Source organism: Sceloporus undulatus, chromosome 3 (genome assembly GCF_019175285.1).
Source record: "Sceloporus undulatus isolate JIND9_A2432 ecotype Alabama chromosome 3, SceUnd_v1.1, whole genome shotgun sequence".
Taxonomy (NCBI): Eukaryota; Metazoa; Chordata; class Lepidosauria; order Squamata; family Phrynosomatidae; genus Sceloporus; species Sceloporus undulatus.
Genome location: NC_056524.1, coordinates 203,085,116 through 203,097,470, shown reverse-complemented (window position 1 = coordinate 203,097,470; position 12,355 = coordinate 203,085,116). Strand labels below are relative to the sequence as shown.

General features: G+C 40.7%; 1 protein-coding gene across 1 annotated transcript in view; it reads right to left on the bottom strand.

Annotated features, from left to right (window-relative positions):
- LOC121926428 (guanylate cyclase 2G-like) overlaps positions 1 to 12,355 on the bottom strand; it is a 69,295-nt gene that overhangs the window by 12,907 nt on the left and 44,033 nt on the right. The window contains exons 12-17 of the mRNA XM_042459413.1: positions 11,914 to 11,985; positions 10,541 to 10,709; positions 8,090 to 8,245; positions 5,724 to 5,901; positions 3,627 to 3,767; positions 1,023 to 1,215 (exon numbers count right to left, since the gene is read on the bottom strand). Coding sequence (XP_042315347.1) covers positions 1,023 to 1,215; positions 3,627 to 3,767; positions 5,724 to 5,901; positions 8,090 to 8,245; positions 10,541 to 10,709; positions 11,914 to 11,985 — 909 coding nt within the window. The remainder of the gene's footprint in view (positions 1 to 1,022; positions 1,216 to 3,626; positions 3,768 to 5,723; positions 5,902 to 8,089; positions 8,246 to 10,540; positions 10,710 to 11,913; positions 11,986 to 12,355) is intronic.

The following is a 12,355-nucleotide window of genomic DNA, read 5'->3' as shown; positions in this document are numbered from 1 at the left end:
AGAAAGTGTTGAGTAATTCTGCCTTTTCTCTGTCCTCTGTTAGCATTTTGCCATCTTCTCCACGCAGTTTCCTTCTTCTTCCTTTTACTGCGGACATATCCAAAAAAAGCCCTTTTTGTTGTTCTTAACCTCTCTAGCAAGCCTGAGCTCATTCTGTGCTTTAGCTTTTCTGACCTTATCTCTACACTTGCTAGCTATTTGTTTGAATTCCTCTTTGGTGATTTCCCCATTTTTCCATTTCTTATACATGTTCCGTTTAAAATTTAGCTGAGCTGAAAGTTCCTTTGTCATCCATCCTGGGTTCTTGCGACACCTCCCATTTTTCTTTCTCACTGGAACTGTTTTAATTTGTGCCTTCAGTATCTCCCTTTTGAGAAACTCCCATCCATCTTGAACTCCCTTCTCTTTTAGTATTCCTGACCATGGGATCACCTCCAGTATTTCTCTAAGTTTACCAAAATCTGCTCTCCTAAAGTCTAGGATGCGTGTCTGACTATGCCTGGCTTCTCCTTTCCACTGTATAACAAACTCCAGGAGAACATGGTCACTTCCACCTAAGGATCCCACCACTTGCACCCCATTAACCAAATCATCCTTGTTGGTTAGTGTTGGTTACCTGTGTTACATTATAATAGGTTAGCTCACAGCAATATGTTGTTGCTGCAAAATTCTAATCCACCATCCCTCTATGTGGATTAAAGGTAACCAGAATAGTCTGAGGGAGTGGCAAAACATACTAGCACCTAAATATTGTGAACATTGGCTTTACTACCTTTGGCATATAGAGGACTGTGCCTTCCCTATTGTATATTCTTATCCATGTTACATTTTCCTTAATGCAAGTGAATGAGGCTCATCTGGAGTGTGTAAGATATCATCCAAGCCTCACATTCTCTCACATTCTTTTTCTGAATGCTACTGACCAGTCAAGCAGAAATAGACTGGGGTTCACAGGAGCGAAGCAGGCAGATGGCCTTAAAATAAATCTCATACATTCCTCAGAATGAATGCTATTTGCTTACCTTGTAGACATCATATATTTTAATGATATTATCAAACAGGCTATATAGGTCATTGAGGAGATTGACAACTTGCAGCGGAGAGCTGAGTGAGCACAGCCTAGTGAAGTCCACAATGTCCGAGAAGAAAATGGAGACTGAGTCAAAACTTTCAGGTTCTACTGATCTCCCAGCAACAAGTTGTTCTCCTATGAAGCTGAAATATGAACAGGTGACAGATAATGCCCCATTTCTTTTATTCTTATTCATGTCAGAGGAAAATGGCTGGTCTTTCAAATTAGAGCATGTTGTCACCCAGCCTTGTACATAAAATTATTTCCTATGGAATGGGTGCAGGATTATAGCCAAAATATTCTGAGGTTTTGTTTTGGTTGTGTGCATTCATAAAACCTACCTAAGATTCAGCAGTTAACATGTCTATCAACCTTATCCCTCATGAAGGTAATCCTTCTGGGATAATACCCCTCAGGACTAGAACAATACCCCTCGAATGGGGCTGAATCTGATAGTCTATGAGGCTACATTTTTCCCTCTCTCCTTCTGCTAATCCCTTTTCTCTTTTCTTAATTCTTATTACATATTTATGGGGCAGTATAAAAACAAAAAATAAACAAGCTTGATTTATATACCATTTCATACCACCTAAGCAGTGTCTAAGCGGTTTACAATTGTAAGCTAATTTGCCCCCAACAGTCTGGGTACTCATTTTAGCAACCTCGGAAGGATGCAAGCCTGAGTCGAGCTTGAGCCCTTTTGCTGGTCTTGAACTCGCAACCTTATGGTTTTGAGTGAGTGGCTACAGTACAGGCATTTAACCACTGCGCCACCACCACTGCGCCTGTATAAACAGGCAACTAGAAGCTGCCCCTGTAAGCCCCATGTCTGTGCTGCAGCATCCACAAGCTGCAGCACAGATGCACCATCCAAAAGCAACTGCTCTAGGCAGCTCCTTTTTTGTGGTATCATAAGGGCTGCAACACAGCCCTATGATGCCTCTTCCACCCAGAGGCGTGTGGATGATTGGGCGCCCTTAGGTCACAAGGCTGCGCCCCATTTGGATGGGACCACAGCCTTGTGATGGAATGGTGCTGATATTAGGGCTCGCTGCATATGTATGATGTGCCCTATCGAGCCCTAATATCGGCGCAAACGGTCCATCTGTACTGGGCCTATATTCATTTTCTTCATTCCCCTTCTTTGCCTGGCAGGTTCCTGAGGAAAGAACAAATAGCTCTTAAAAGGGGTCAGAAATGGAATCTGAAATTCCAAGTGGGGGGAGGGGGGTTAACCTTTTGTTAATGTTGCCATTTGAACTATTTTGAATTAGGTTATCACCTAGCAGATCTGGGTGGGAGCTCCCTCTCTAAGATCTAAAGAAGCAGGGGACCTTGAGCATAGTAAATATTTGTCCCTCCTGGACAAATGCTGGAAAAGGGCCAGCATCAAGGTGGACTGAGGGCATGCCAGCCACATGATGTATGCTCTGACTCCACCCCCAATCCACCGTCACACCAACTGACCAATCGACCGCACAGCGGGCAGTGTTATAGCACTCCTCTGGCATGGAGTTCAGATGATGTAAGCCAAAAAGAGCGCAAGGAAGTGCAGCAGCAGCAGCAGCACAGGGGACTTTTTTTGGCTTCAAAATGAGTGGCATTTTGCCACTTCTTTTAGGGCCGGCAAAGCACCAGATCAGGCCCGCAGCATACAGTTGCTGTGGGCCTGATCCACTGATGAAAGGGGCGCATGAAGCCACAACTTCAGGGTCATCTGTTTTGCCCCTTTACTTATAATACTCCAGTGTTGATGGAACTTTTCATATGTCTCCTCTTGCACCTAAGGAGGCTAGGATGGTGCTCTCTGGAATTTTTTGAAACTAGAAGTTTCTTCATAAGGAAAGTTTTTTTTAAAAAAAGTACACAAAAGAAAAGGTCACATGGTATGCATGTTAGAGTCATATGGTGTGCGTGTTGTCTTCAGACACATGAGAGGAACGCCTGCAGACTAATTAGATTCATTGTGCCACACCATCCAAAGGCTCTGGGCCAAGTGGGGAAAATCAAGGCAATAAAATTTGGTTTTCCATTTGTGACTACAAAGAGCCTCCTACAAACCTCAAGCTTATCTCTTATCCAGTTTTAAGCTCATAGTGCTCTTTATAGGAAGAGAGCAGCAGGTTCCTTCAGGTAGTCTGTGCATTGTCAGGGATGAAGATAAATGTATGTGTTGGACAAGACAAAGCAAGTTAGGATTCTAGGAGACCATGGTTTGAATCCCCACTCAGCCATGAAAACCCACTTGGTGACCCTGAGCAAATCACATTCTTGCAGCCTCAGAGGAAGGCAATAGCAAACCACCTTTGAATAAATCTTGCCCAGAAAACTGTATGATGACATCCATAACGTAGAGGTGACTTGAAGGCATATAACAACAACAACAACAACAACAACAACAAATGTATTGGGATTCTACCAAATGGCTGAAGGCCACAGAAAACCACATTATGAGTCAAGCTAGTTCTCCGACTAAACTTGTTCCAAACAGAAAGTAATGTGAGAATACTTCCTACCACACAATAACTTAGGAACAGTGAAAGATTTCAGTTACCCTGGTAGCATGGCTGATAAAAGCGTTTCAGTCTTCTTCTTTTCTGCCAATAACTGAGTTGTTCTTGCTTCCACCACTTCCTCCAGATGATTTGCATATTTTTCAAGTTTATTCACCATGTTGTCCAAGATACTGAAATGGCTTTTGGAAATGTTCAAAAAGTAAATATTGAAAGAAACTGTGTTTATCTTTCATTTCTACTACAGTTGTTTACATTCCTTGTAAGAGAATGAACTTTTGTATCTTGAATTGCTTTAATGTTCTGTGAACTTTCCAGTTTTTGCATGGATTGCCTCTACTTAAAACCCTTCCTGTGTCTCCCATCATACATATATACTGTAGCATAGAATCTGCTTATCACATTAGTAGTTAGATGGGGGGGGGGATCTTCTAAAGATTGCATTTGGATGAATAATATTCTATGAAAGCCAAAATTAGCTCTACTAATAAGATAATTTTACTATTATTCATTGATACTAGCATCAGTAGCTAGGTTTCAGAACACTGAAACAGGGTCTTTTCCATGGTTCTGGAAATCTCTTTCCCATATAGGTTTTGATGGCTCCTTCCTTACTGGGCTCTAAGCAGCTCCTAAAAATCTACTGTTCCATATTGCTTTTACAGACTAGACTGTTCTAGCATTATATTCCTATGTTAAGCGCCAAGGTAATATCCTGTGAAATTTTGGGGTTTGTAGTTTAGTGGGGCCCAACAATTTTCTGGCTGAGAATTCTGATTGGCTCTCCCTAAACTGCAAATTCCAGGATCCCATAGGATGTTGCCACGGCAATTAAAGTGGAATAGTAGTGCTAAAATAGTGTGTTTTGATAAGGCCCAAGAAAGTTTGTGCTTTGGTTTGAAGAAATTCTCCAGATTTACTGAAATATTATGCATTTTATCAGTTTTGTTTTAGCCTTTTTTTGGAATTTGTGTCCTTTATTTATAGGAGCCTTGGTGGTGCAGTGGTTAAATGTCTGTACTGCAGTCAGCCAGTCACAAACCACAAGGTTGTGAGTTCAGTACCAACCAAGAGGTCAGGATGAACTTAGCCTAGCCTCCCTCCATAGGTCACTAAAATGAGTACCCAGTTGTTGAGGCAATTAGCTTACACATTATAAAATGCTTAGGGTGTGCATTGATAAAAGGTACAGAAATTTATTTGCTATTGTGTTTATGGTTTTGTCAAAAAATCACTTTGAATACTCATTAAGTCAAGATGCATTTCAGAAAATGAATAAATGAGTAAGTGGATGGATGGATGGATGTCTCTGGCAGCTGATTAGAAGATCTTAATTTCAGTTTACTATTAGTTCCATTTGCTGGCTCACAGGGGAGTCAGTAAACAGGAGTACATCTTGTACATCCTTGTTGTCCACATGGAATACAATCAGTAAACAAGAACAACTGAAATGCACTAAATGTACATTCAACAATTTTGGCACATTAAAACAAGACAGACTAAACAATGTTAAAACAGTTGAAAACCATACACATGCATAGATTTGGATGAAAACAATTAGACCTCAAAGGCTTTAGGCCATGTTTTTACTTGGCACCAATAAAACCTCTAAGGGCGCATCTACCCTGTAGAATAATGCAGTTCAACACAACTTTAACAGCCATGGCTCCATCCTACAGAATCCTGGAATTTGTAGTTTTGTCACACCTTGTTAAATTGCAAATCCCAGAATTTCATAGGATGGAGCTACAACTTAAAGTGGTGTCAAACTGCATTATTTCTACATTGTAGACATACCCTAAGGCAAGAGTATTCCACAACTGAATCACCATAGCAGAGAAGGCCCATCCCTCATCTGCCCTCAGTATATTACCTGATATGTAAGGCCTTGGCATACCACAGTGAGCCTGCTCCATACACGGGTGCACCATATGTGGCTTCCACTTTACACGGAAGCCACACTGCAATTAAATGAATGGGACATGCGCCTATGGCCGCACAAAGAATTTGCCTTACGCGGGGGGGGGGGTCCGGAACGGATCCCCCATGTAAGGAGAAGCTCTACTGTATTTATAAAAGCTATTTTTTTCACCTGACCAATTATCGCATAAGCATAGTTTCACAAAAAAGAGATTCACCTTTCAGGACTAGCTTCTCTCAATGTCCTCTTCACATCAGAAAAGGTTGGCCTCCTCTCTGGACGTTCGTCCCAACATGCCTCTATAATTGCAATGATGCTTTCATTACATTTCTCTGCCACAATAGAGGGGCGAAATGGAACAGGAGAGTCCACTTCCTTGATTCTTCTTATTATCTCTGGAATTCACAAATGATTATCAATCGAATTGGAAAATGTTATTATCTTCATTTTTATTCCTTTACTTTTAGAAAGTTGCAACTTTGGTGAAAGTGTCAGTATTAAAGAAGTAAAACCAGCCCCTGATATTTCTATCGCAACAACTGCCTGTGAGCTGAACCTATCTTTCCCAGAATAGGGTTGGAGGGAGAATGGTCTACCATAGTGCTACTCAAAGAGGTGATCCATGGACTGGTGTTAGTCCATGAACCTTTGACAGTTGGTCCCCAGCATGCTTCCAGAAAGGAAAAGAAAAACACAATTGTAGCTAAGGGAAACACATATAGCACTTTCCCCTGGCGTACTGGGAGGAAATGTTGCCAACATCAGATAGGTTGAGATACATTGGTCTAGGAAAAGCATTCTAATGGATGTGGCCTTTTTGCATCCACTAATGATCATGCAGTTGAGGGATTATTATTTCACATTGTATTCAATTTCAAGAAGTATCTGTAGGGGCGGTCCATAGTGATGAGATTCACAATGAAATCAGGCCTTATGCTTAATTTATCTGAACTTGACCAGGATCCGGTAGTACACTTGGATCCCACTCTTTCTGCCAGAATCAGCCATCCTTCCATAGCCTCCTCATTCACCCCAAAAACCTGCTCTACTGTGGAATGACCTGAAGTAGGGTTTTGGTACCAAGGTAATCTACATTGGGAGAAGGCAGAGAAGAAAATCCCAGTTCTGCTGATACTGGTTACTGAAGTATACCACTGAACCGTCACCTTCCTTTTCATCATATGTTAACTATGTATTCTCTGTTTGTATACAAATATTAATATAAAACTTCTATTGTCTTAATACCTAACAAATTTTTGGGGTTATATATTTATAACCTTCAGAAGTCACCACCTGTTGTGAGCAAAAACAAAACAAAACAAAAATGATCAAATTTAGGGCTAACTGCCGTGCAAGAATATGATATTGACAAAGAAAAACTTACAAGGCTTTTCTCTCCTCTGTACATTTTACTATAAGACCTTCAACCATCACTCAGTAATGTTTCTGATCCAGCAATTATTACAATTCTGGTCCAAGCAAACTATAGCTTGCTGGGAGTGGAACAAGCTCTCTCTCCTTCTTTCCATGAGTCTCCATGTGCAGAGGAGATATTCATCTTTTCTGTTGGGGCGCTGAGTAGATATCTTGATTTGCCTCAGCACCTGCACACATCCAAACCAGGAATCTGATTTAAATGCACCTTAAAAATCAGGTTTACAAAGTGCGGTTTAACAAACCAAGTGTCTTGTGTTTAGATGACTGTACCAAAAAGAGTCAGGGACCTCAAGCTTTTTGTTTGTTTCCATCCTCTGAAACCACAGTCACTTGAACCAGAAACATAAAGCCATGACAGGCTATTATAGTATTTGGGAAGCCGAGCTGGTAATTTCTGTGCACCCTATTTGATATGACTTCTCACTGATGGAAAGAAACAGAAAAACATAAAGAAACAGATTTGAGAATGTCAGAGATATGGAATGTGAACTTGTTCTCTCTCTCTCTCTCTCACACACACACACACACAAACACACACACACACGCACGCACGCACACACACAGAGGTGCACTGAATGGAACAAGTTAGAGACATGGGGCAGTACAGACTATCCCAAAGGGGTAGCCTGCAGCCGCTCCTTTTCGCACTGGATTGGGCCAGGGCAACCTCACCAGCAGCCCTGCGGCCCCAATACAGCATTCTTCCAGGCCAAAGAAAAGTGGCAAAGGAGTGCCCTTGTGCCTTATGTGCCCACTGCACCCTGGTGCTAAAGAGGAGAAAGGGGCTGCCTCAGGATCGTTCCTGCAGCCATGCAGTTGCCACAGGAACGATCTGCTCCCAAAAGGAGCTCCATTGCGGAGCTCCTTGCGGCGATGCCACCAGGCTGCCATAAGCTGCCTGGGGCGGTGCATAGATGTCATGCGCATGCTGCACTGTTTGGACATGGCACACACCTGACATAAAGATGGCACTGTCCATACATATTAGGGTTCCAGAGCATGCAGTTGCCATGTGCTCTGCAACCCTAATTTTGGCACTGACACAGCACTTTCAGACCATCTGTTTCGGGCCATAGATATAGCTACACAGGAAGGAAAAAGAAGAAATGAAACACAAGTAAGATATCAAAGGAAGAAACCAAAAACCTTCTGCATTCTTGCTTAGGTCTTGGTATGGACCATCTTCATTATTGTATATCAGTTCCCTCATGATAATAGCAAAACTGTATACATCACCCTTCTGGGTGCCATGGAATGGATACTCCCCCATCCGTAACAATTCAGGGGCTGTCCAGAAGAGATCTAAAAGAAGAATAGAAGCAAAGATCTCATATTTTTTGAAATTACGGGGGATGAAATTCAAGATCAAATGTGTCACCTTTTCAAGTTTTTAACCATAGTTCATGTTTTTATAGTTTACATTTCAGCATTAATCTGAAGTGTGTTTTTTATAAGTCTCAAAACATACCATTTTCAATATGTATTTGATCTCACAATATGCATTTAGATTGTATTTTGATATTTTTAAAACATCTGGAAAATGTGTCCCAACAGTTGAAGAAATAGAATCTGTTAAGTAGCCAAATTCCAGCTTGCACATTAGGTTGAGAGGAGCAAATCAGGTCATCCTATATAGGAATTCACATATTTTAAATTTCTGAAGCATACATAAGCCCCATACATACTGCCAAAATAAAGCTGCTTTGGGTCAATTTGGAGGTATGCTGCTTAAATGATGCATGCATCTGGAAGCTGCACCAAAGCTGCACTCCTGTCCTTAGGACTGGATCATGGCTTTGGCGCGGCTTCCAGACTCTTAGGAAGCATGCATCATTTAAACAGCATACCTCCAAAGTGACCCAAAGTAGCTTTATTTTGGCCTGTCTGTATGGGGTCATAGTTTCACTTTTTAATTCTATACAGAATATTATCTATCTGTTTAGAGTGCAGTCCTAACTAACTAGGGTGGTCAAGAGCCAGCTAAGTTGACACTAAGCCAGTTAAAGCTGAACTGAATCCAAATCTCTTTCCTTGACTTATTTTTATTTCAGTACTGTGCCCATGGCCCAGGGCTGAAAAAAGTTTGGATCTTAAAAAATTCAGCTCTTTTTTTCAAAACCCCCCCCCAACTCTTGGGGGATTTTCAGCCAGCAGATCTTAAGCCATCAAATCAGTTCTGCAGCAGATTGTTCTGTCTGAGGGGGCGTTCCCACTTGGCTTATAACGCAACTTATTTTGCAGCGAATCAGATTCGGGTTTTTTTCTGAGCTGATTCAATTCTTGTCCATCGTTTCCATTTACGGAGAGGGTGTAAAATGTTCTGGTAATTTACCCTGCATTCGTTCCCTTCTTTTACTCCGGTTATTTTAAATCAGTTCAATTTGCCCCTCATTCCCATTGCCTTTTTTTAAACCAGCCGTCAATCAGCATGAAGTCAGCATGTCGTCACTATAAATCGCATCATTTTGGGTTGGTTTTTTTTTTGCTCCCCCATTCCCATTTGTGTCCGTTTGTGCCCTCCCTTTTTTTGGGGTGGTTTTTTTGTTAATTTTTTTAAAAAACAGCCACTGAGAAGCACTTAAGTGCTTATTTGCTTAGTTTGCCAAGCTCAGACAACCGAAACAGTGCCTAGGCGATCTTTAAGGGAAGCGCTTAAGCGATTTAAAGAGCTATTTTTTTAAAAATATATATAATTATTTATACTGCCCTGATTCTCGCACCGACCTCAACGGAAAAAGGGACATGAATGGGAAAGATGGTGGCGATGATGAAGAAGAGAACGAAGAAGGTGACACCCCCAAGCCAGCCCCTCGAGTGCTGCTCCTCCCATCCCCAGATTCCCGAATCAGACAGCCTTGTCGTTCCTATTCAGATATCGCGAATCGGCTCCCAGGAGCAAAAATAACCCGAGTTAAAACCTACTGTTTTTTTAAACCGGTTTATAGGCTTATATACCGGATTATTCAAGAAAATCTGATTCAGATTTGAATCTCAATGGGAACGATTCCAGAGCAATGCGGCTTGGATTCAGGGTCAAATGGGAACGATGCCCCCATAATTCGCATCCTGATCCGCATTTTAGGCCAGTGGGAACGCCACCTGAATAACTCTCAGAAGAACATTTCTGCAAGCAGAAGAGAATTTCTGCTAGCAGAAAACAAAACTTTATCTAATCCTAACCCTTAGCACATATTTGAGTTAGGATTACACTGTTAAACGGCAGTAGGCAGCATATAATTGGCCCACATCCAGACAGAACAGTTTCTGCTTTCTGTAATAAAAATAATACATATAGTCATATTTCTCAGAGCTACTTTCTACAAATATCAGAACTAGCATCTCTATTTCTTTCTTTTCTTTTTTTTTTTTTAAAAAATAGCCTTGCTTGCTGTAATAAAACACACCACCATTCTATGCTGTGGAGGGATGGCCAGTGAATATTCATACCTAGGAGAGAAACTATTTGCTAACTAGAAATATGACCTTGATGTCCATAAAATGCTTAAGTATATTTGAACCACAACTGAGATGTCACAGGTAAAATGCATTGACCGAGGGGTGATATTTTGTGAATTTTGAAATATTTAATGCCCTTACCAGCATATGTGGTCTCCTCCTCTGTTATTATCCTGAATTTTGTGCCATATTTCAGTTCCCACAACCCAAATCCACACAGTTTCACCTGCATGCGACTGTCTACCAGGCAGTTCGTAGGCTTTAAGTTTCCATGAGATTTTAGGGGGCTGTTGTGGATGAAGAGCATACCCTGAAAATTAAAACACACACATCTACAGTGCATACAAATGTATTTGGCAACTCAAAATAATATAATCAGTGTAAAATTCATTGTGAATAAAGGTAATTAAGTTGGTATACAGTACTGTGTTTTTCATTCAGTTTTATACAGTTTCATTCATTCCACAGAGGTAAATGTTGCCTTGAAAACATTTTAATTTGTTTTGTACTCTGATTAACGTTGTGTGCCTTCAAGTCTTTTCTGATGTATGCCAACCCCAAGACAAACTTATCAAGGGCTTTTCTTGGCAAGGTTTGTTTGCCTTTGTCTTTCTCTGATGCTGAGAGAGTATGGTTTGCCCAAGGCCACTCAGTGGGTTTCCATGGCTAAGTGGGGATTCAAACCCTGGTCTCCAGAGCTGTAGTCCAACAATCAACCCATTACACCATGCTGGCTCTCTAACCTAAGTTAATTGGCGCTACATCAACATTTGCCATTTGTTGCGACCAGTCTTTTCTAGAGGTCACAAGATTCATGGTAACATCAAATATATCATACAGCTAAGCATCTAGAAATATAGAGACTGTGCTATTTGTAACACTTAGGGCCAGTTACAGTTTTTTAAAACATACACAAAATATCCAATTAAGAATATAAATATTACAGCTGTTTAAAAGCCCATTTATTAAAATATCAGAACACACTGAAAGCTAGCTAGGGAAGGTGTGGAGAGGGAAAGCAGGGTCTCTGGCTGAAGACTACGCAATAAGAACTCCTGTGCTGTCCAAACACTTGGATGGCATAACCAAGAGGCTGTTGTTAGTTTAGTTACATGCTATGAAAAGGGAAAGGCTTTATGGAGGGCCCAACCAATTTAAGACAAAATACAACAGTGGCAACACGGGTAAATTCGAATATTGAAACACTGATGAGATGTACTGCAACAATTCATTCCATCAGAAGATTTTTTTAAAAACACACTTCTAATCTCTCAAAATCTCAGTGCTCCAAAAAACGGACTCCCAAAACATCATACCATTTGTTCCATCTCTCTCTCTATCTGAAATTATTATCTTTTACACTTACAAATAAACAAACTTAACATAAACACAACTACCCCTCAGTCAGGATAGCAGCAGATACTTATGGTTGGCGATACTGATTTTCTTTTGAGTATTCAGTTTTCACAATTACATTTTTTATGGTTCCTTCAGCTTTGCAATTCCATACTCACATTGACAATATCATAGGCAAAAGAGATTTTGAATATCCAGTCCAGTTCAATATCAGAATGCATCAAAACATCCTAGAAAAACAATCAGTACAAAAGTATTAGGAGATGTAGCTTCCTTTTTTTTATTTTGAATTTTGTATTTTTTTGAAAACTTGATATCACATTGTTTGTGGGTTGACTTTCATACAGCAAACCTTCAAAGTGGGAATTTGTCTAGGGCTATAAATTGTAGTATGGCAGAGATGGGCAAAGTGCATATTGCTGGAAGCAAAGTGGCATCAATCCTTGTATAAAGTGACTAGAATTCAGAGACACAGAAGTGTTAGTCTGGAATATCAATATGTGAAGGAATATTGTAGCACCTTTGCGACTAACTGAGCAAAATAAGTGATGACATTAGCTTTCATAGACACAGACTGCATCTGCACTGCAGAAATAATGC